This window comes from Naegleria gruberi, assembly GCF_000004985.1.
Source record: "Naegleria gruberi genomic scaffold NAEGRscaffold_14, whole genome shotgun sequence".
NCBI lineage: Eukaryota > Heterolobosea > Eutetramitea > Acrasida > Naegleriidae > Naegleria > Naegleria gruberi.
The window spans coordinates 97,298-120,406 of record NW_003163313.1 but is presented as its reverse complement, the minus strand read 5'-3'; the positions used below and the strand labels follow the sequence as shown (position 1 = coordinate 120,406).

Here is a 23,109-nt window from a genome sequence, read left to right as displayed (position 1 = left end):
GTAATTCAGGAGTTGACAGATCCACATTAAAAAAAATGTCCTACGATGTGTCTCATCCCAATGTGGCACTCCCATACTGTTCATCCTACTTTCTGATGAAGAGATATCGTAAGATGAGTACCCTCATCGAGGTTGGCTCTTCCAAAATTCTGAAGGAATGGAAGATTGTAAAATGCGAGGAAAATCCATCTATTTGCATGGACACAGAGAGAAATGTGTTGGATCCGAAGGTTGTTAGTGCAGTTATGATGATTGATGGAAAATTGTCCATGATGAAGGATAGGAATATCGAACCATTGTCCAAACCTACTTTAGAATTTGATCATTTTGTGGGAATTTTCGATGGCCACGTTCTCATGGCCACACCAACATCAGAGAAGGATTATATTTATCAATTGGTTGATTTATCTGGTAAGCAACCTCAGAAGAGTATAACTCTCGATCGAAAAATTCTAAAGCAATTGTTTCACTGTTATATTCCATGTGAGGATGTTTCGGATAGAAAATATTCATTGAATGGTTTATTCTATGGTTGTAACTTTTTCCTTTTCAATAGAGAAACAAGAGATTTCGAACAGTTTGCTCTATCAGACGAAAGCATGTTTTTTAGTTTTGAATCAAGCTCAACATATTCCGAATCACATTCGAATATTCCGTATAAGGAAGGTAATTCTGTTAGATCATTCTTTTCAGCAGATCATAGATTAATTGAAATATTCTTTGATAAGGATATGAAATCTTTGAAAGCCGACAATCACTTACCATGGATTAATGATATTATTCCTAACTCAATTATTCCAACACAAAATTCTGGAATCATTTTCTTTGGTTCAGAACAAGTTTATTGTTATAGACCTGGTTCTCTTTCTAATATTCACGAAGGAAAGTATCAGAAATCAGCAACTTCTTATTATGGAAAAAATGGAGACACAACAATATTGTGGAGTGAAGATTTAAAGTCATGTCTATTCTATATTGATTTGAAATGTGAAGAAGTAGTTAAGGTTGATTTAAATTCAATCAAGTGGCTCCCTTATTGGAGTAAGGAAGAAATTCAAAAGGAATTTGCTTTTAAAACTCACCAAATGGAAAGTCATCCGAAAATTTCACTTCTCACCAAGAAGGAAATTAGCAGTGCTAGAAACTTTAGAGGAGAACATATTTACAAAATTAAGGAGAGTGCAAGAATGTGTGATTTTCAAATCGTTTGTGGAATCAAATGTAAAGAAATGTTTCCAGAATTGTGTAGTGAAAATTATCAAGAAATTGACGTGAAGGAGTTTTCCAATCATTTAGGAGCTCCAATTTATAGAGGAAATAATGAGTATGAATTTGGATATGTTTTGGATGTTATTGATGGTAAAGTTCACGTTGCAGTCTATTCAAACAAATATCATTCGTATCGAATTGAAAAGTTGCCACAAAATCCAAATAGGTTCTTTACCAAAAAGAATGAAGAAGCTTTTGGAATTGTTGAACCAAGAAGTGGAAATGATTTGCCACAAAAACCAAGAGTTGATTTGAAGGATGAGTGGATTATCAACATGAAACGAGAGGAATTGTTGATCGAATCTGGTAAGATTAAGGTCATCGATTTCACAACAGATAGAGATTCAGAAAGTTCACTCATTGAGAATGTTAAAAATGGAATTGGAAAGTTAAGCAATTGAAATTATCAGGTGGTGTCAGACAAGTTTTAATTTACAATTATGAACATAGTTTGGACAATTCTAACATCAGAACTGATTGGGAAACTCCTGGACATATATTTGATGAGGATTTTGATAATTTTGACATGGAAATCAAGCATGGTTGGCATGTTTCTGCAATTGTAGGTTTGGATCATGGAATTGGATTTATTGATGGAGACAAGTATGAAGATAATAATTTGTTCAAGAATACCAATCAAGAAAGTTTAGAGTGGAAGGATGCAATTCTGCAAATCAAGACTGAAAACCAAAATGATGATTGCACCATGTTTCCATTTGGTGTTTACTCTTCCACTGCAATTGGAGATGGAATTTATCCTTGTTTGTACAAGTTAGATCAAGGAAAGGTTGTTGCTGTGAAGGTAGCTTTTGAAAGGTATGGAAATCCGAGATTTCACTAATTCAATTATTATATGAATCTGGTAATGATGATTTTAGTGAAAATATTGAATTTCACTATTTTCAGATTTTTCCACAAATAATATTATTACATGGTGATGATTGGTAGTTGTTCCGATGATGGTTTACCAACTTGAATAATAAAATAATTTCCAAATCATGGCGAAGGATTAATTCCAAAAATTACTATTATTCACATGATGATGAAAATTTCTTGGAGTTACATCTTAAGATGTGAAAACTCTAAGAATTTGTTGATTGTGTTGCCAATATTTTTGAGCTATTTTTCCAAAACAAAATAATGAAATCTTATTTATTGATTTAAACTTTTAAATAAGATAGTAAGATATTGTTCATTGATTTAAATAATATAGTATTTTTTCACATATTCTAGACGTTTATTCACCAAACTCTTAGCACCTTGCTTGGTTTTCATTCAAGTGATTAAACACAAGATAATGGAAAATGAGAGCAAACCACAATTTATTGTTGAATTTATTGAAGACAAAACTTCAGGGTGTAAAATAACCCAGGTATTAAACCGATATCAAGATCTTCTATTGCTGGTCTAGTTAGGTCCTAAAAGACAGCTCGACCCGTTCCCGACGATCAATAGAATTTCGTGTCTATGTTGTAGAGGGTTGGTGATAAATACCAATTCACGTTATATAGGTGCCAGTACATCTGCTACATTCTTTTAAAGACTCTTGTTTTATTTCAACACATGAACTGTTTCAATAGTGAAATAGTTCATGAAGTTGAATGTGAAGCAGGGGTTCCCGAGTGGTCAAAGGGGGTAGACAAGAAGAGAAAAACACCAGAGACTGCTCTGACATTACCCCAAAGAAAGACAAGAAGAAGACCAAGAAGGAACAAACCATTATCGCCAGTACTCCTTCCTCTTCTTCACAACCAGCAACTCCATCAAGCTCTAAGAGTGATACCTCTCTTCCATTTTCAACAGATTCTCCACTCACATTCAGTCCACCTGTTCCTCCAAAGATAGTTGCCTCAGAAAGAAGAGCTTGGGAGTTGACCACCAACAATAGAGCAATTGACAATCTTTTTGAATTGTGCTATTCTATTCCTGAATACCAACGTCCTTATGCTTGGGAGATCGACAACATTATGGACCTTCTTGATGATGTCTACAATGAGTATAACAAGAATGAACCAGAGAGCAGCTACTTTATTGGCTCCATTGTCCTAAAGGCAGGTAACAGACAACAAGTAATAGATGGTCAACAAAGATTGACCTCTCTCTCCATTCTTTACTCTGCCCTCAGAGAATGTATCAATAAGAAAAAGTATGAAGAAAATTTTGAGACAATTAGCAAAGTTTACTTGAAGATTCACAAGGGAACTCTGAAAGGTCAAGCAAGAATTGAGGTTTGCAATGATGAAGAAGGTGTAGCAGGAAAGGAAAAGACATTCTTTAAAAAGTACATTGTCGAAGAGAAGGGATTTGCTAACATTTTAAAGAAGGCCAGTATGGACGAGGGTGACTTTAAGAAGAGCAAGGTTGATGAAATAATCACCAAGCTCGAAGAAGCAAAGGAGATTACTTCCACTTCTGCCATGAATTGTGCCAAAAACTTCTTGCATTCCATCCTTAAAATCAAAAAGCTTTTCAAGAAACAAGAAGAAATGGTTGATTTCATTCACTTCTTGAGTCACAATTGTATTGTTGTTACCATTACAGTTCCAGAACATGCTAATGAACTAGCAATCTTTGGTACTTTGAATTTGAGAGGAAAGGATTTGTCACCAATGGACAAACTCAAGCTTGATTTTGGAAGATTATTTGGTTGCCACAATCACCAAAAGAATCAAGAAATGGTTGATTCTTGGAATCACATGTATCAAGAAGTTGGCGAAGATTTCTCAAATATTCTTGAAAACATTCATCAATTGCTACACCCAACAAAGAATGTGAATGTTAGCAATAGAGAATATTTGAAACTTCTTGACCAAATTGCCTCCCACATGAAGACAACTGTCAATATTGAAAATCTTGGTGAAACTTTCATGAACAATTACATGACTCCTATTTTCATTGGTCATCAATCAAAGAGTTCAGCAAATCGTCCTGTATTCTCCACTAATAATGAGAAGAATCACCTTATTAACAAGATGATCAGCAGAACACACCACATTGCTGAAAATTACCTCCCAAAGGCACAAAAAGTGGCCTCAGATATAGTCCTAGCAACTCTTATTGCTATTGCACATTGCAAGGAACATGGCCAACACTTTCTCACCTATAATGTCAGTTCCAAGGTTGAAGAAGCAGATGTATTGCAATTAATTGCAATTTGGCACAATCACGTACTCCAAGTTTGCTTGTGTGACTTTGCCAAGGTCAAGTTCTCTTACATGATGGCTGAGATCAGTAATCTTTTGAACAACAAAGTTGTTGATTTTAAGGAACTCACAACCATATTGACCAAGACAAAGAGCAAGAAAAAGGGAGGCAAAAAGGCAAGTGATGACAGTGAGGAATCCAATTATTCACAATGGAGCAAGAAGATCATTAGATTAGCCAATAATGACAGCACTGCCCCATCAAAGAAGAAACAAAGTAATGAGCTTAAAAAGATTTTCTCAACTGTTTTACCAATCATTGAAGACTTCCTTTCTGATCCGAATGCATCTAATTTCGACTTGCAATATCCTCGTAATCTCAAGTTATGCAATATCAAACCATTATTGGCTAAGAAGATGGATAATTGCTATCTCCAAATTGGTAACTTTACTCTATGTGGTAAATCATTCACAAAGGATACCACAGATGAAAACAGATTGAAATACTTGAATAAGGAACCATTGAATATCAACAACGAAGTCAAGAAATTGACTAATCTCTCAGATTTCGATGAAACCAAGTGCAAAAACAGAACCACAAAAATTGTTGAGTTACTCGAAAATATTCTCAAACAACTCGAAAAGAAAATACTTTAATTTTCAAAATAATATTAGTAAACAGTTCTGATTTGAGTTTTATTTGTTATGAAAACTCAATGTTAAATAATCGAGAGAAGAATTCGCTCAGGCTCATACCTTTCATGGCAACTGGTACGTATTGGTGTTGATCGTACAAAATATCAAATTCGTATTCCACTCCCTCCAAAAATTGATGCCAGTGTTACAATTAGGACTGCGGAATTACATATAATGATATTGGTGGATCTAAGGAGCAAATCGAATTGAATGGTTACACAGTCGATGAGAAAGAAAACAATATTCTCCTACATCTCACCAATTAAAAACAAGAAATTTGTAATAAACCTACTATCGTACCAGAAATTGACATGATGGTCAACACCACACGCATCACGTTTCGAATAAATATGTTTTGAGTTTCACGTTTCTAACAAAACTCACGTTTTAAAAAAACAAAAACAATGGGTCAACGCCAAACCACAAAGAAGGACACAGGCCTTCACCAATCTCTCAATCTCAAGCAACTTGCTCAAGAAACAGATTCTTCAACGAGTATTGACATTGTTGATTGTTTTGACATGATTGAGAATCGAGTTTATATAGAAAACTATTGGCAAAATATTGAATTGAAAGAAAACAAGAAAGATTTGAAGGAAATTTCCAAAGAATTGCAAAAAACTGACATTTTTGAAACTCAAAACGAAATCCAAAAATGTGTTCAAGATTGTTATCTGTTTCTAAAACCAAGTGAGAGAGAACCATTTTACAAGGCAATTGAAAATATCGTTCTCCATGGCAATCACCTTATTAAAGTTGGTAAATTGGGAGTTGAACTATTTACTGATATTTTAAATCAAGTCAACCAAGGATCATATGAAAAGAGAATGAATGCAATTTACAAGTTTTGGGAAGATTACTTTGACAATGCCAAATATTTAACTAAACTTGAAACTTCCATTAAACATATGGAGAATATTCTGAGAGCCAAAGCAAAGAAATACTTTTGGGCAAGTATTATTTTGGGAGTTGTGTCCATGGTTGGTTTGGTTGGTTTGGGAATTGCTGCAATTACAACAGTGATTGGTGCCTTTGTGGGTGTTCCTATTGTGGCTGGAGTTGGTGTGGTCATGGCAGTTGGATGCAGTGTGGCCATTCCTGTGGTCATGAACTCTTGCATGGAAGCCACTGAAGTCAGTTCATTCGCAGGCAATTGGGAAGATAAATTGATGGAAAGCAAACAATGTTTTAAGAATGCAATGGAAAGTTCAGAATTTACCAGAGCTGAAAAGACCACCAAGGATTATGAAAATGCCAACAAGTTGCCAAAGATTGAAGAATGTGAACACTTGATTAATATCTTTTATCAATTGAGCAAGTATGGAACAGCATTGAAAGAATGTGTCATTTAGAATAATTAAATCATTTTGGAAAATAATTTGTTGAACAATCTTTCAATTCTGCTGTACAATACCCAAACAATTTGATCTTAATTGTTTCATTTCACTTATGAATTTGACTCCTTCATCACCAAGTTCATTGTCAGAAATATTAAGTGATCTTAATTGTTTCATTTCACTTATGAGTTTGGCTCCTTCATCACCAACTCGATTGATAGCAATATTGAGTGATGTTAATTGTTTCATTTCACTGATGAATTTTACTCCACTATCACCAATATGATTATCAGAAACATCAAGTGATGTTAATTGTTGCATTTCACTTATAGATTTGGCTCCTACATTACCAATTAGATCATCAGAAATATTGAATGATGTCAATTGTTTCATTTCACTTATAAATTTAACTCCCTTATCACCAATATGATTATCAGAAATATCAAGTAATGTTAATTGTTGCATTTCGCTTATGAATTTAGCTCCTTCATCACCAATTCGATTATTACATATATTAAGTGATGTTAATTGTTTCATTTCACTTATATGTTTAGCTCCTACATTTCCAATTTCATTGTCAGAAACATCAAGTGATGTTAATTGTTTCATTTCACTTATAAATTTGATATTTTCTCTCAATTCCAACAACATTTCATTAAATTTAACATTAACAATACAATTCATAAATTGACTTTTCCTTAATAATTCAACTCGTCTCTCTGTCAATGGTTTTTTAAATTGAATAACTAGTTTAGAGCGTTCCTTGATCACCTGACAGAATTGTTTTGAAATTAAAGTGCAATTATTTAGAATAAACCACGAATCATCAAGCATGGAAATTATTTCAAAGCAAATATCATCGGAAAATATGTCATTATCTTCGTGTTGTTGGTGGTGCAGTTTCATAGCTTTTGCTTTCTCTTCCGTGAATATTTCCTCCGAATTGGTAATTAATTTAATATATTCGAAATCTTGTCTGTTTCGTTTACTCATTTTTTTTTACAATATTTAAGATAGAATTGAATCGATTCAAAATTTCAATATTTCAAGAGGTTGGAGATAACTTGGTAATTTGTGGAGCTGCAGTCTTTTTATATTTAGTCTTTACCCAATGGAAAGTTTCGAATCTTGTTAAAATTGTAAAGAATGATCACGTTTTTTAGCACATTCCAACATCTTGTCATTTAAGGATAGGAGTAGAATTAATGTACCTCCTTCTATCGTAGCAGAAATTTACAAGTTTGAGACAAACAAGTGATTGAGAGAAAATCAATTGTCAATTCACGTTTCGAATAAATATCTGTGCCACAACTCCATTAATATTTTCAAAAAAAACGGCAATTCAAGTAAATGGGTCAACGGCACACAAAGAAAGATAGTTCCAATCAGAAACCAGAAGAAACTCAACAAACTTGCCTTGACATTGTCGATTGTTTTGACATCTTGGACGATTACGTCTACATTGAAACCTGGCAAAATATAGACCTGAGCAATGAGAACAAGCCAATTCATAATGACAACAACGACGACAAGAAAGATTTGAAAGAAATTGCAGACGAAATGGAAAAACAAGATTTTTCATCGACTGAGCAAGAAATGAGTAAATGCATTAAGGATTGTTACTTGTTTCTGAAAGAAAGTGAAAGAGAATCATTTAGGGAAGCTATTTATGCTATATTGTTACATGGAAATTTCCTTATTGAAATTGGTGAAATGGGTGTTGAGCTATTTAAGGACATTTTCAACCAAGTCAACCAGGAATCCTATGTGAAGAGAATGACAGTAATTCATGATCATTTGAAACTGATTACACATCCACGGTATAGAAGCACTCTTGAATCTTCTGTGAATCATATTGAGAATATTCTGAGAGCCAAAGCAAAGAAATACTTTTGGGCATGCATTATTTTGGGAATTGTGTCCTTGGTTGGGTTAGTTGGATTGGGAATTGCTGCAATTACTACATTTATTGGTGCTTTTGTGGGAGTTCCTATTGTGGCTGGAGTTGGTGTGGCCATGGCAGTTGGATGCAGTGTGGCTATCCCTGTGGCCATGAACTCTTGCCTAAAAAGTAAAGAAGTGAGCTCATTCGCAGACAAATGGGAAGATAAATTGATGCAGAGTAGAGAATATTTTGGAAAGATTATGGACAGTGAGGAGGTTGGTGATGCCAAGAAAACTACGGCAACTTTTGAAACTGGAAATCAATTGCCAAAGATTGAAGATTGTGAACAATTGATTAGAATCTTTAATCAATTGCGTAAATATGGAAAATCATTGAAAGAATGCGTATACTAAATTCATTAAATATAATTCTTATTATGGAAACATTAGTTTAAATTTGTTGCATTTATTGGAATGTAAACTATTAGAATAAGGGAATCTGAAATATCGAAAAAAAAAAGAAACTTTAGCAAAAAAACGAAAGATTCCAACTTGAGTTGGTCAATTTTACCAACCAGCAGGTTTACTACAAGTTGGGCATTTCAAACCAACTTTTCCAGATGGAGAACTTTTACATCCAGGACAAACTCTATGAGAACAACCATTCTTACAAGAGATTGAAGATAAAGTTGAAGCATTGAAACTGCACCAGTCACACTTGGCCATTTTGATTAATGATTGTTTAGAATTGTTTTTTTGATTTGTTTTGAGAAATTGGTTGTGGATCAACTCAATTTATTCGAAAGATATTTTGCATGATGAGATATTAGAATTGTTTCAGGGAGTCAGTGAGTGAATAGTATTATTTCACCATTTATTTTCGTTTTACAATTTAAATAGCCCTCTTGCATTGATTGGTTAACTATCAAGAATGGACACAACATGGATTTATTCGAAACTTTTATGATCTTGAAGATCCAGTCGTGACCATGAACAAATACTGAACATTAAATTGATGGTCATGAACTTTTCTTGCAACACGTGTTTTCATTGAAATGTGGCTCAAAATCCAAGTTCAGACCTGTTCCAAAGAGATTGTTTCCAATAACTTTCCAACAACAAATACAATAAATAGGCCAACCAACTGCATGATTTCATTTTCCACCAAACAAAAAAACAATTCAACTGTTTTGTTATTAACCCAAAAATCAAAAGAAATATTTTCGAAATGGCCAAGTGTGAGTGGTGTAGTTTCAATGCTTCAACTTTATCTTCAATTTCTTGTAAGAATGGTTGTTCCCACAGAGTTTGCCCTGGATGTAAAAGTTCTCCATCTGGAAAAGTTGGTTTGAAATGTCCAACTTGTAGTAAACCAGCTGGTTGGTAAATCATCATTCGTTTCAATATTAATTACAATCAATAGTATTGAAATATTATCATTTTTTGTAAACTTTGTTTTTTTTGGGTAATATTCAATACCTCTTATTGGTAACCAAATAAATATCAATATTCTCATATCAAACAATTTATCTTGTCATTCTTTTTATAAATTTAATCCAAAACCAAAACCATCTCTATTTATAGATGAACTTTAGGATAAAGCTTGAATTATGTAGAGAAAAGAATTTGTGGGTGAATAGTTTAAATGGGAGAACATAGGAAGCTTGGTAGATTCTAAGGTGGTAGATCGAAACTACCTTCACTCACTAACTTTTTTGTAAACTGTAATTTCAATATTTGTAAATTTCCTAATTAATTGCGCAACGAGTTGAACTGTCATGCTGAACACCATTTAAGGAATAATAATTTGTAATCCAATCCACACATTTCCTCAAAAATCCACCTGTTTTTTTCACAACTATATTATTATAGAACCAATTGGTTGATCTCCAATACCAGAACAATGCCTTTGGATATAAATTTAATCCATAAATGAATGGTACACTGGAGAGGATGAATGGTGCAGAGAATGAAAAGGTGTTAATGAAGGATCGAAGTGGGTGGCTCGTTCCAAATATACAAATAGTTAACTTGACAAGAAATATTCCTAAAGTGCACAACAACATAATTATGGCATCATTTCTGGGAATCCTACGAATTCTAATTGTCAAGTTATCTATTCCAACCAAGCTCAAAAAAGTGAAAACCAAACAATCGAAAAAGTGGAGATATGGATGAACTTGTGTCTCATTCCATCCAAAGTCATAATTCACAAACTTGAAATGTGAATATATTGCTAATGGAAAATACAACACTGGATAAATTACAAAAGGTCTAATCATTTTCCTTATTTCCTGTCTTGAAATAGTCCACAGTGTGATGTCTCCTTTTTGGGAAAGTCTCAAATCTCCACATTTAGTTGGTCTTGAAATGGCATCGAAAAATTGGTTGACTGCGAATAATTGACCAACATTAGTCTCACCATTTCTGAGAGTACAGCAAGTGCTTCTATAAACTTTTGCAGATTGAATATCCACAGTTGAAATAGTAACATTGTTTTCTACACCTTCTTGGTAAGAGAGCACTTTCAAGTCCAGTGTACCAACAATTCCACTATATCCCAACATTTTTTCATATAAATACTTGTAATCCTTCACTAAAATTTCCTTTTCAGTTAATTTTTGTCCCTCTCTTGCTCGAGAAACTATTTTCGAGATTTTTAGTTGATTATTGACAAAGTAGAGGTGAATTTTGTAAATCTTATCCATTGACAATTCATATGCCTTAACCAGTTGCAGAAAATCTAGAAATAATAGATTACCTTCAGAGTAACCATCCATTTCATGACTATAAAACAATTGGAAAGGTTTCCTCCCTATTTTTTGATTTTCATACAACCAACATGCATCCAAATAGCCTAATCTCCGCCCCAGCTCCACACAAATCCTCAATTCATCATACTTCTCAATCCTAACGACTCTCTTCCAATCCATCCCCTTCACACACTCCTTCACTGAAACCTCCTCATATTTATTCCTCTCAAAAATCTCCTTCAAAACACCACAATCAACAACCTCCCTCTCCAAATCACTCAGAAGAGACTCAAAACACACAGCCCTCTCCAATCTATTCAACATTCCAATCAGATCCATCTCCTCTTCCGAGAATAAAATTCTTTCCATCAATAAATTCGTAATGGTTCCTTGATGATCATTTTCCAAGTTCATCAAACGGAAAAGACGCGAATTTACCAACGCCAAGTTTTCAATCACATCAAAAAGGCTGAGAAAATTCATAATATTTGCGAGGGAGTCATTGTCGAGATGTTGAAACATTTTTTTAAAGATATTTTTGTAATAAATTTTGTAAAATCATTTGAGAAATGATGTTTTTCATATGAAGAATAGTTACAGAAAAAGAATGCAATTTATTTGAGAAGAAACTTGTTGGAATCTATTAGAAATTGAATTTCAAAAGGTGAATTGTGTAAGAATTTTCAATGAAAGTATCTCACAATGATTTTCAATTCATTCTTTGTCACGTCTCAATTTTCCAATTCTAAAGTTTCGTTTAATTCTTGAAAATCAAAATTATTACCGCTACAATAATGGCAACAATAATTAAAGGAACAAAAAAGAAACAAATAAATGCATTCTTCAAGTATCACCAAGTTTCATCAATCACATGATAGAGTTTCGGATGGTGAATAAACATCCAATTTTGTAATTGTTCAAAATTTTCCTTTACAATTTTAATTTTTGGAATTTTTAAAATTGAATTCTTGTTACAATTATTTCTATTACAAGTTGTACAAGTTTCCATTTGAAAATTATCTATTTTTGGAGTTGAATTAATTTGGTTTCCATCTTCAATATTTTCAATATTTTGAAAAGATGAAGAATTTTCATCATTACTTGATAGAAAACGTTGCCGATTCATCTCAAGAATTGGTTCTTCTTCCTCTATCCGAGGAGAATCATGTGGTTGCATTTTTTTGTAATGTATTCTTGAAAATTTTAATTATAATTGAACTCCGATTTCTTTCGTTCCAAATTTAAATTCCTTTTGAAAATTATTAAAAAATCAAAAAAATTATTTAAAAATGCCAAGATTTGAATTCTATACAATTCCTAATCAGATACGGAGAAGTTTTCAGAGGAGGAAATTATTAAAATCATTCGGAAATGATGTGGATTTATTTGTGGAACAATATTCAAAGCCAAAGGTTTTGTCTTTGTATCGGGAGTGGATTAGACAATTGAATAAAACACTTCCTCTTGCTGTGAGGGAAGTTAGCAAACAGGTATATATCAAATTGGATTTATTTTGTAAATTAAATTTCGGAATTGATAATAATTATTTGAATTAATATTTATAATATTAATTGCTATTATTGGATGATTGGAATAATAATTTAAAAATTATTGATACTTTTGATTTTAGACATTGAGAGCACATTTTGAAGCAACCAAAGATGATTTTAGTCCCTATTTAATTTTAAATGAATTAGAAGCTGGTAAATATGCATTGGATATGTGGAAGGAAGGAGATCGTCATGCACTGAAATATGGTATTCCTAGAAAGTTTTCAATCTATATGGCTGATAGAGAGAAACGACCACCTGATAGTATTACTTATAAGAGGTATACTCCATTCCTTTATTCATTGTAAATTAAAGGAAAAAGTCCTTATTTTGTCCTAACTGGGAAACATCGAATGATATCGATCTGTTATGAAAAACGTGATTAAACTTCTTTCTCTTGGTTTCTCTGTCAGCAAAAGGAATTGGGAATAGGCCGCTATTGATTTGATCATCATTGTTATCATCATCCAGGAAATTATTGAGATCTGATTCTCCATCAAATTCATTAAAGTCCATATCTTCATTAAAAACTGTTGATGGTCTATTCCTTGATCCAGGTGTTGGTGTAATGTTCATTTCATCGTTACTATCTTCGCTGTGTATTAAAACTTCACTTTCATGAGCTTCGAATACATCGAAATTATTTATCAACCCAGAACCAACTTGATTGATTAGTGTATCTTGAACATCTGCAAGTACATCTACATCTCCATTTCCATTGTTATTATTATTAGAAGGAACCACTGCCTCAAAAGCTGACAAATCATGGAAGAGATCTGTTGGTGTCGAAAGACCAGGTGAGGAAATATCAATGTTTGGAATGATGTTATTCTGTGTAAATGCGTTCTGAGAAGCTGGTAGTGGTTGTTTTTGTACATTGTTGTGTCTAAAGATTGGTATTACATTTTGTTGCATTAAATTAGGGTTTTGCATCATCATGTGGTTGCTATTGAATGGGAAGAGAGTAGGAGGAGCTAAATTCGAGAAAAAGTGGTTGGTTGAAAGTGTGTTGTTGTTTGCATGGTGCAAATTATTGGCATTTGGAGAGTTTCCTCCAGAACCAGTGGAATTATTAGATTGAGCCATTGGAGAAAGTGTCAATGTACCAGAATCTCTCGATTCATATTGATAGTTTTGATAGAATGCTGTATCGGAGATTGATCTCTTGTGTCTGGCACGACTGAGAGCAGAATCTTCCTTCTTTGTTGTCTTTTTGGTTTTTCTTACTGGTGTTGGCTCTGTTGATTTTGATGTCTCTTTAGTTGTATCCTTCTTCTTTTCCCTAGCGATCAGTGAATTGAAATGGTTTTTGCAAGCGTTATCTGTACGTCCAACGATGAGTTTGGAAATTTCAGCCCACTTATTTCCAAGTTTACTTTGAGCATCGAGAAGAAGTGTTTCTTCTTCCTCTGTCCAAGGTTCCTTCTTTATACTAGGATCCAAGTGATTGTACCATCTTTCTCTACATTGTTTACCAATTCTTCCTGGTAAATGTGATGCGATCATGCTCCAATTTTCTGGACCATATGTTTTAACAAGTTGTAAAATCTTGTCATCCTCTTCCTTTGTCCAAGGTCCCTTTACAAGGTTTGGATTTAATACTTTTTGCCATCTGTGCAAACATTGCACACTAGTTCTATTTTGAAGTGTTTCCGCAATCTTTTTCCAATTCTTCCCTCCATATGTTTGTACTGCAGCTCTCAGCATTTCATCCTCTTCCTCTGACCAACCTCCTTTTCTGGACCTTCTTACAGGACCTGTTCTTCGTTGGTTGGATAATAAGACTTGACTCTTATCACTTACTGATGCAGCTGTTGATTCAGCGTCAAAATCTGAGGAGGAGGAAGCTGCGTGATGTACATGATGTAAACCCGTCATGTTGGATGGGCTAGAACTTAGGATGGATTCACTCATTGGTGAATTCTGGTCAAAAGGTGTGACTGGATTATGACTATTTGGAATGAAAATAGGTTGCGAATTTACAAGACCTCCAGGATGGAAATTGGTAGATGTGTTGTTATTAGGTATAAGGAAGCTATTTGGAAGCGGCATATTCATGGCACTAGCGAATTGGGCGACTTCCAATTGTTTTTGTTGAATGGCCAAATGTAAGAAGGCAGCAGCTTGTTGTTGTTGAAATAAACTGAATTGTTTTGCTTGCTCTTGTTGGAATTTGGCAAAGTTTTCCACATCTACAACATTCTCTCCATTCTGAGAGGTGCTCGTATTTGATGCATTAGATGCTACTGGTGTACTACTTGTAGAGTTTGCACCGTTTGTAGTTGGGAGAGAATTTTGTGTTTGAGGCATGAGGTGGTTCTGGAAGAATATTATTGGTTGTTGTTGTGGCATGTTTTGTTGTTGTTGTTGCTGTTTTGGAAGGAAGGATTGGGAAGGGTTCATAAATAATGGTTGTTGTGGAGTTTGCCTATTGTTGACACTACTATTGTTATTTGTAGTGGTGCTTGTTGTCGTGGTGGTTGGATTTCCGTTCATGACTAGCACTAGATTATTTGAATCGACAGATGAAGAAGCAAGAGGAAGGTTTTGCATAGGAAAGTGTTTGATGATGTTGTTGCTGATTATTTACAAATAGTTGTTTCAGATATATTATTCGATCGAAATGTGTAATCAAAATCGTGAATAGATATCAATAATTTTCAAGTGATAATATATAATTTAAATCCTTCTTCTTCTGATGGATAATTATTCCGTTTACAAAATTTCTTCTGAAGATAGGAAGACAATGTGTTGTTGTTGTTGGTGTACAATGAGGTTGTTGGTTTGATGCACCAAATAATATATTAATCATACACTTTTAAAATAATAATAGAAGAATACTCAAGCAGCACAGCACCACTATAATTAGGGCAGGCAAGCTATTCAATAGGAGAACAGGCGATAATAATAATTTTTTTCTGTTGTTGTGTTTTTAATTTTCCATCAGCAAAGAAGAACCCTCACTGTGTTTGCTTTCTGTTTTGCTCCTGCGTTTTTTTTGGATCTATGATGGATGAGGAGAGTGAGACCAAACAGAGTAACACAAAGAACCGCGCAATTTTTCATCTGCACAACTCAGCCTGCATGTCTTCTATCTTTGAATTAGAGAGTACACCAGCTTATGCCTTCTTAATAAACTTTTAAGTTGCATGTTTCAGTGAAAGAACAATATCGAGTTCCGTGTTCTTATTATGCATTTTCGCTTGGTAATTTTCCATGACTTTCATTTACAATTTTCTGTTGTTGGTTTTCAACGTTTTCTTGGTCACCTTTTTAGTTGGTAGTGTCTCTTCAGAGAAAATCGTTGAATCTTGAGTTTTACCATTTTCAAAGGTAAAATTGAAGACAATGAGATGGATTACAAAATTTTACTGTATAACTTTCAACAGATACCAGAGTCCCCCATGCGACGAACACTCTGTAAAATGACTTTTATGTATAGTGAGGTTGACACGATAAAAAAATGAGTGATTTTGTAATTCACAACATCTATCGGCAACAATATCAACAGCAGGGAATGTAATTAATTCATCAATGATGAAGCTACACCACCCTAGACACCACCAGTATTTGGAATATTATCCTGAGATACATTTCCATTATTCTTTAATTCAAGACAAATAATCCAGCAAATTATTCTCCTTCCGTGCCATCAGAAGATGAAAATACTCAAGACCGTTACAAAAAATTAATTAAAAATAATATTAGAAACGTAACGGCCGAACAAATTGTGAGGTTCTTGGAGAGGGAAACGTGTAACGGAAACAAAATAAAAACGTCATTATATCTAAAAGCGTCAAGTAAAATAAAAGAATAGAAGATAGTTACAAATATGTTTCAAATCTCCAAAAGGCTATGGGGGACTCTGACAGATACATATATTTACAGATACTTTTTGGAGAAGATTTACCATTTAAGATTTCAAAGGTGAAAAAAACAGCTCATCTCATGAAGCATGCTAAAGGTCACTTGAAGATGTAAAAATTTTAAATACAACGGGACTGGACTGTTCAACATCATCACATGTGAAACTCTTGGTTGACCTTTAAAACTTGTCCAATCTTCCAATACTCCTATTCAAATATATAAATATGAGAAATTGATCAATATTCCATAGTATTCGAGGCATTGAATTTTCCACAATCTGGAAAAGACACGTTTTATTTTCCAATGATCACACAACAATATTGAAAACACGTAGTATTTCAACTAGAGCTTCAACTACTTGAATCTATTTACAATAATATTTGCAAATAAGAAAAATCGAAATTGATCATTCAACTACATTTCTTGATTTTTAAATTAAAAAAAAATGAAAAAACTATCAAAGCAGAAACATGGAAACATAACGTTTTTATCAGTGATCGGAATGTTGTTATATGAATATTTAATAATTTTGGTACAATTATTCAAGTGGATTACCTTTCCATTGTTGAATGTGTTTAGTAAATTATATATCAAGGAACATTATATTAATTTGTCTGATGTAGATGCAATTTCCTTCTTGAAAACTAATCATGTAAATAGACGCCGACTGAAAATATTACATTTGACTGATTTTCATTTTGATTATTATGCAGATCCTCCAGATTGGTTGGGATCAGCAGGTTCGTATTATACTAAAATCTGGGCTTGTTGGTATTGGTTGAGACGACACGTTCGATATCATAAGATTAGCAAACAACAATTGAAGGATATTCTTGTGGAAATTGAATACATTCCAAATATTGACATGATAGTATTGACTGGAGATTTTGTTGATAAATTTTACAAGGTTGATGTGGATTGGGTTGTGGATAATTTCTTCTCTAAATTATCAAAATATTCAGAGTTGGGAGTTTTTGCAGTGTTAGGAAATCATGATGAGAGTAAGACCCATCCTCTCGATAAGGAGGAGGTAATCAAAAAATTATCAAGAGCTGTCACAATATTAGATGCTGGTTCAAAAGCTAATAATCATCAATTCTTTGCTAAAGTTACAAAGGAAACTAAGGAATTCAAGTTTGATATTGAGTTGTGGGGATTTTTAGATTTTTACAGTCCACTCTATTGGGATAATTATCATAAAATTGTAAAGGAAATGAACGAGAGTCCTATCAAGGAGAATACTTTGAGAATTGTATTGAGCCACAACCCAGACACTGTTGCTTGGATTAAGAATGACGTTTTCCATTTTGATTTGGTTTTGTGTGGACACACTCATGGTATGTTCGATATTTTCTTTAAATTTTAACATATTTAACATATTTCATTTATCAAATATTTAGGTGGCCAAGTGACATTACCAATACCTTCAATAATTCTGAAAAACGTACTAGGACTCTTTTGGAAACTTAGTGTAAAGGAAGCAACATTTGATCATTTTGTTCAACATCATTTTTCCTATGAACAGGTTCATCAGATGAATGAAGGAATATTCACCTACCTTCCTATAATTCCAATAATTATTTTCATTTACAAGAAGGTTACTCTGTGGAAATTTGTAAGGCAACGAATTAGTGGATTGAGAATTGTTCAAAGACTATTGAATGTTTGCAAGTATTGGGAATGGGGAGTTGGTCTATATGAATTGAGATTGCAGGACGATTCTACACTCATCGACAGTGTGCTCCATCATCACAAACAACAAGCTAGAAATATTGATGTAGTCGACTCGGCTGATGATTATCAAATCAAACTCATTTACAGAACTTACAAAATCGAGAGGAGACAATTTATTCACACCTCTGCTGGTTTAGGAAGTCATTATCCTCTTCGATTATTCTGCCCACCAGAAATATCCATTCTCAACCTATCCTTCTAAATTTGAATTATTTTCAGCATTTTCAAAACAGTAACCAAAATGAAATCTAGATTAAATTCATAACTTATTATTGAAATAATAGGATTCTCTAATTGTAAAGAATGCAGCAATTTTACAAAATTCTGTCGAGTTCTTTTTAGATAATGAAAGTTACTAAAAAGGTTAGTTTTATGAAAAAGCACTTTAAAAAAATGAAATCACATCAACAACACTTGATCCGAACATTGTGTTCCTCACCTCTTGTGAGGAGATCATTGCCAATACAACAATGTAATTCATTGTTGGATTTTCCATTATTATCAGCTGTGAAAAGATCATCGGAATGGAAAATGATGATGAATACAAAGATAATGATGAAGGAATTTTCAATGAATTCTAAACAATTATTCCATTCTGGAGTGAGTTTAAGTGATAGTGCTAATAATATTGGCTCGATTTACATTGAAAGGACAAATATTGCAATTGTTGGAGCTATGAATAGTGGAAAATCAACTCTGATGAACTGTTTGACCAATTCAAATACTAGTATTGTGGATTCTACACCTGGTACAACTGCTGATGTAAAGATGACAACTATGGAGTTGCACGGTATTGGTCCAACAAAGTTATTTGATACACCAGGTACTGATGAGGCATCAGATCTTGGCGAAAAGAAGAGACAAAAAACACTGATTGCCCTTAAAGAGTCCGATATTGTGGTTGTAGTGGTGGATCCTTTCAATGGTAGCAGTGTTCAACAAGCCAAATGGTTGACTGGTGAGTGTGAAAAGAATGAAAGACCATTCTGTATTATATTCAATGTTTCCGAGTTGAAGAGATCATCTGTGGAGAGTTTGAGTGATAAGCTGGATTCGATTGAAACTGATTTGAAAGTCAATGAATTTGAGCAACAGGGAAATGTTCAAATGAATAAGTACTTCTGTGGAACTACATGTGTGGATTTGGAATCAAAAATTGCTCACACCAAATGTATCAAGTTCATTGAAGATTGCCACAAGAAGAGTAAAATGAAGGCAAGCTCTACTCCAATGTATCCAACAAGATTACTTCCAAATTTAATGGAAAACTCTACTGTATTTTTGAATATTCCAATGGATGAGGAGACACCATCTGGTAGATTACTCAAACCTCAAGCCATGGTTCATGAATATTTACTCAGGGAGTATAGCAATGTATTTTCATATAGAATGAATTTGAAACATGCAAGAAGTTCGGATAAGGAGCTTGTGGAAAAGGAGAAGAAGAGATTCCTCGAAGCCATCAAAACTCTTAATTCAAATGGAAAATTACAACTCTTAATTACCGACTCGCAAGCTATGGATATTGTGCATCCATGGACTATTGATGAGGCAACAAAGGAGAGTATTATTGATATCACTACATTCAGTGTCATTATGATTAACTTTATGAGTAATGGAAGACTTTCAGAATTTTTGAAAGGAATTGAAGCATTCAAAGCTCTCCAACCAGGCGATTCAGTCTTACTCTGTGAAGCTTGTAATCACAACAGAATTGCAGATGATATCGGTACTGTTCAAATACCAAGAGCAATTGAAAAAAGATTTGGACAGGGAAATATCAAGGTGGATATTGTCTTTGGCAGAGAGTATCAGCTTATTAAGGATCTCTCCCAATACAAACTCATTATTCACTGTGGAGGATGTATGATTGATAAGCAAAAGATGAATGCCCGTCTCTCTGACCTATCCAAAGCAGGTGTTCCAATCACTAATTATGGCCTCTTGCTCTCCTTCCTCCAATCTGAAAAGGCAGTATCAAGAGTGACTAAACCATGGTTGAATCCTTCAACTCCATCTCAATAAATATGAATGAGAATTATATTTATTTTACATGATGGTACACTTTTTCTTATCATTAGAAGTCATTTCATTGTTTCTTTCGGGACAAGTTAGTAATTCGCTCAGTTCCATAACTCTTTCGAATACTTTCTGAGCATCTTTCAAATCAGTTAGAGCGGTTGGCATGTATTGCACTCGTATTGGATTAGAATTTAGAGTATCCTTGTACTTTTTGAATAGGAATTTGAGAGAGTTATCAACTTTTTCCTCTAAAATCGTTGCATTATTGTCAAATTCTGGAAAGAGAGAACTTAAATCTTTTCCTTTCTGAATTTGATAGCTAAACATGTCCATCTTATTGAATAGTAATAGTATTGGTACATTTTCATAGAATGGCTGATTGAATAACTCTTTGAAAAGTTCAATGGAATCAATCAGATCATTAACATTCTCATTCTCGTATAGACTTTTAGTGAAACCTGACATGTTGACCACAAAAACACAGGCTCTTACACTACTAAATGAAACATTCTTGTATTTTCTTCTTTCAGATGATTGACCACCGGTATCAACAAGTTTTAAGGTTCTAGGAAATTGTTTTTCCAAATCGTTAAAGTTGTGAATTTCCTTCTTTGGAAATCCATCAACTTCATGATATCTTATACTCGTTTCTATGAGACCCACTGTTTTCTGTCTTGAATATACAATATCTGCTATCGAAGGAACATAATTAAACTCACAAACTCTTCTCAAATTTGATGAATTTAACAAAAAATGTTCAATTCCATCCGACAATCTTTCATTCTCCCTGCATGATTCGACAGTTTTCCTAAATATTTCTGAATGATTCAATAATCTCAGAATCTTATCAGGCAAATCATCGTCCATCTTACTCACCAAGTTATTCATGCGAGATGGTGATCCAGCTCCACTTCCAGGTGAAGCACCATGTCCACCACCACCAACAGGTGATGATGCATTAGCTCCATAACTTGATCTCTTATCTGGCGTGTTGATTGGTGAGCTAGGAAGTGGTGAATCCTGAGTTGTGCTTGTGGATTTCTTTGGTGTGGAGGTGCTATTCGTTGATTTTGCAATCTGAATGATATAGTCACATTGTGAAAACTCTTCCTGACTAATCTGTCCTCCCTCGATGCATCTCTCGCAAACTAATCTTACATTCTTGAGAATGTCTTGAACAATGGATCCCACGAGACGTGTTGGATTGTAATATTTGGAAAATGTCATTCCGTGAATTTGTTTTAACAAGGTTGTTTTGCCACTATCGCCTAAGTTTCGAATAATAATTTAATCTATTTGGCTTGCATTACAACATACCTGAACCAAATAAAAGTATTTTAGCTTGATCTTGCTCTAGCATTTCGTCTAGATCGACTTCAGAACGATCACCTGTGGAGCGAAGCATCTCTTTTTTTTTGTTAGTAAATCTACCCGAAAGGTTTAGTCCAACTCGCATGAATAACATTTATTTTCGTTCCTCCATTGGGAAAATAGTGCCGATTTTGACATTGACCAACTTTCTAAATAAGGACTGCTTATAAAATTGTGGTTAGAAATCCATGGTTGTTAAGGTTTAGCTATTTTTCATTCGAAACTCATGGTTTCTCATTAAGAGTATTATATGGTTGCAAGTTCGGAGAAAAGAAACCTTTAACATTCATGCGAAGAGCATTGGCCAATAAATACAATATTTTGTTGCATTCTGTTTGACTTTAGAATAAAATAGAGAATTTTCCAAACGAAACTTATAAGAACATTACAGAACTGAGTCCATTAATTTAGTTCACTAAAAGAGAAAGGCCCTTATTAAAAACTCAACCAAAATTTTGATAGTTGCAGGTAAATTTTGAATTTTCACACAGATTCAACAAGTTTCTTTGAATTTCTAAGGAACAAGTCAAATTTCAAGTCAATTTTCCAGTTTTTTATTGAAAATCAGCTTGTGAATAGGGATATTGATGTGATTGATTGGAATATATTCCATACTATTTAATTGTGTGAGGAAATTGTCTTTCTTAAAGATTTTGCTCAATATCTCAATATTGTTTGAACTTGTTGCTTGAAAAGTTGTTAAGGGGAGCATATCAATTATATGCAGTAAGGAATGGCTTGGTCAAAACTTAAAATACCGACCATGGTAATGAACCATGAATAATAGTCGCAACCGTATGGTTGTGAGTGGTTTTGCCTGTGGGCATTAAGGTCATGGAGAGATTTAAGCAGATGAACTTTTTACAAAAACACAACCCTGTAATTAATATTCAAAATATCCATAAATGGGAGATTCGAAATTTTACAATTAAATTCAACATGCTTAAAAAAAATGTCCTCACATGTTCAAAACCTCTGTGCCTTACTAGTTTCTGTTATGGTTGTAGTAGACTTGATGGAAAATCTTCAACATGTTAAGGCAGGTGATGCTTCTCTTGCTTTAACCAAAATTTATAATACTGCATCATGTTCATCCGATGCTAATATCGTTCACTATAGATATCATGTTGACGATAATTGTGTAACAACAATCCTGCTTGCATTAATTCTTATCCAAGCTCGTTCGGTTGGAAGAACGCCACAACATGCTATGATGGAGATAAATATCCATTACCAGCTGATTTTTCTGAAATTGGGTGGTGGTCTATTCATGATTTTGAAGTTGGTGATTATTGTCATTTTAATGGTGATAAGATTATTGAGATTAATAAGTTCCAAATTGGTAAATGTGTTTATCTTCCTCTAATCAAAAAATACGCAATAGCTGATGCTCACTGTTATGGCCTATCTTATTGTGATTCTAGTAATTGTGAAAAAACAAGTTGTACATGGCAACAGATGGATATGCTTGGTAGCTGCTCAG

General features: G+C 33.8%; 10 protein-coding genes and 1 pseudogene across 11 annotated transcripts; 7 read left to right on the top strand and 4 right to left on the bottom strand.

Moving 5' to 3' along the window:
- Positions 1–35: 35 nt before the first annotated feature.
- On the top strand, positions 36–5,069 carry NAEGRDRAFT_79064 (DUF262 domain-containing protein; the record flags this gene model as incomplete). Its single annotated transcript, XM_002679279.1, has 3 exons — positions 36–1,620; positions 1,659–2,085; positions 2,882–5,069. The coding sequence occupies 3 exons, from the start codon at positions 36–38 to the stop codon at positions 5,067–5,069; spliced, it is 4,200 nt and encodes a 1,399-aa protein (XP_002679325.1).
- A 443-nt stretch (positions 5,070–5,512) lies between these two features.
- NAEGRDRAFT_79063 (uncharacterized protein) lies at positions 5,513–6,484 on the top strand (the record flags this gene model as incomplete). The annotated part of the gene is made up of 1 exon (XM_002679278.1): positions 5,513–6,484. The coding sequence occupies one exon, from the start codon at positions 5,513–5,515 to the stop codon at positions 6,458–6,460; it is 948 nt and encodes a 315-aa protein (XP_002679324.1). The 3' UTR covers positions 6,461–6,484.
- Positions 6,485–6,502: 18 nt separating this feature from the next.
- NAEGRDRAFT_65421 (uncharacterized protein) lies at positions 6,503–7,438 on the bottom strand (the record flags this gene model as incomplete). Its single annotated transcript, XM_002679149.1, has 1 exon — positions 6,503–7,438. One exon carries the CDS (start codon positions 7,436–7,438, stop codon positions 6,503–6,505), a length of 936 nt encoding a protein of 311 aa, XP_002679195.1.
- A 357-nt stretch (positions 7,439–7,795) lies between these two features.
- Positions 7,796–8,743, top strand: NAEGRDRAFT_47681 (uncharacterized protein; the record flags this gene model as incomplete). Its single annotated transcript, XM_002679277.1, has 1 exon — positions 7,796–8,743. One exon carries the CDS (start codon positions 7,796–7,798, stop codon positions 8,741–8,743), a length of 948 nt encoding a protein of 315 aa, XP_002679323.1.
- Positions 8,744–9,959: 1,216 nt separating this feature from the next.
- On the top strand, positions 9,960–10,035 carry NAEGRDRAFT_t211 (annotated as a pseudogene). Its single transcript has one exon. The product of its transcript is annotated as a tRNA-OTHER (tRNA).
- Positions 10,036–10,077: 42 nt separating this feature from the next.
- NAEGRDRAFT_65419 (uncharacterized protein) lies at positions 10,078–10,896 on the bottom strand (the record flags this gene model as incomplete). The annotated part of the gene is made up of 1 exon (XM_002679148.1): positions 10,078–10,896. One exon carries the CDS (start codon positions 10,894–10,896, stop codon positions 10,078–10,080), a length of 819 nt encoding a protein of 272 aa, XP_002679194.1.
- Positions 10,897–13,901: 3,005 nt separating this feature from the next.
- NAEGRDRAFT_32187 (uncharacterized protein) lies at positions 13,902–14,339 on the bottom strand (the record flags this gene model as incomplete). Its single annotated transcript, XM_002679147.1, has 1 exon — positions 13,902–14,339. A coding segment is annotated over one exon (438 nt), but the record flags the coding sequence as incomplete, so codon positions are not given.
- Positions 14,340–16,944: 2,605 nt separating this feature from the next.
- NAEGRDRAFT_79062 (uncharacterized protein) lies at positions 16,945–18,508 on the top strand (the record flags this gene model as incomplete). Its single annotated transcript, XM_002679276.1, has 2 exons — positions 16,945–17,836; positions 17,900–18,508. The coding sequence occupies 2 exons, from the start codon at positions 16,945–16,947 to the stop codon at positions 18,433–18,435; spliced, it is 1,428 nt and encodes a 475-aa protein (XP_002679322.1). The 3' UTR covers positions 18,436–18,508.
- A 118-nt stretch (positions 18,509–18,626) lies between these two features.
- On the top strand, positions 18,627–20,258 carry NAEGRDRAFT_65416 ([Fe] hydrogenase maturation protein; the record flags this gene model as incomplete). The annotated part of the gene is made up of 1 exon (XM_002679275.1): positions 18,627–20,258. One exon carries the CDS (start codon positions 18,627–18,629, stop codon positions 20,256–20,258), a length of 1,632 nt encoding a protein of 543 aa, XP_002679321.1.
- Positions 20,259–20,282: 24 nt separating this feature from the next.
- Positions 20,283–21,660, bottom strand: NAEGRDRAFT_65415 (uncharacterized protein; the record flags this gene model as incomplete). Its single annotated transcript, XM_002679146.1, has 2 exons — positions 20,283–21,523; positions 21,573–21,660. The coding sequence occupies 2 exons, from the start codon at positions 21,658–21,660 to the stop codon at positions 20,283–20,285; spliced, it is 1,329 nt and encodes a 442-aa protein (XP_002679192.1).
- Positions 21,661–22,578: 918 nt separating this feature from the next.
- Positions 22,579–22,992, top strand: NAEGRDRAFT_65414 (uncharacterized protein; the record flags this gene model as incomplete). The annotated part of the gene is made up of 1 exon (XM_002679274.1): positions 22,579–22,992. The coding sequence occupies one exon, from the start codon at positions 22,579–22,581 to the stop codon at positions 22,990–22,992; it is 414 nt and encodes a 137-aa protein (XP_002679320.1).
- Positions 22,993–23,109: the final 117 nt, after the last annotated feature.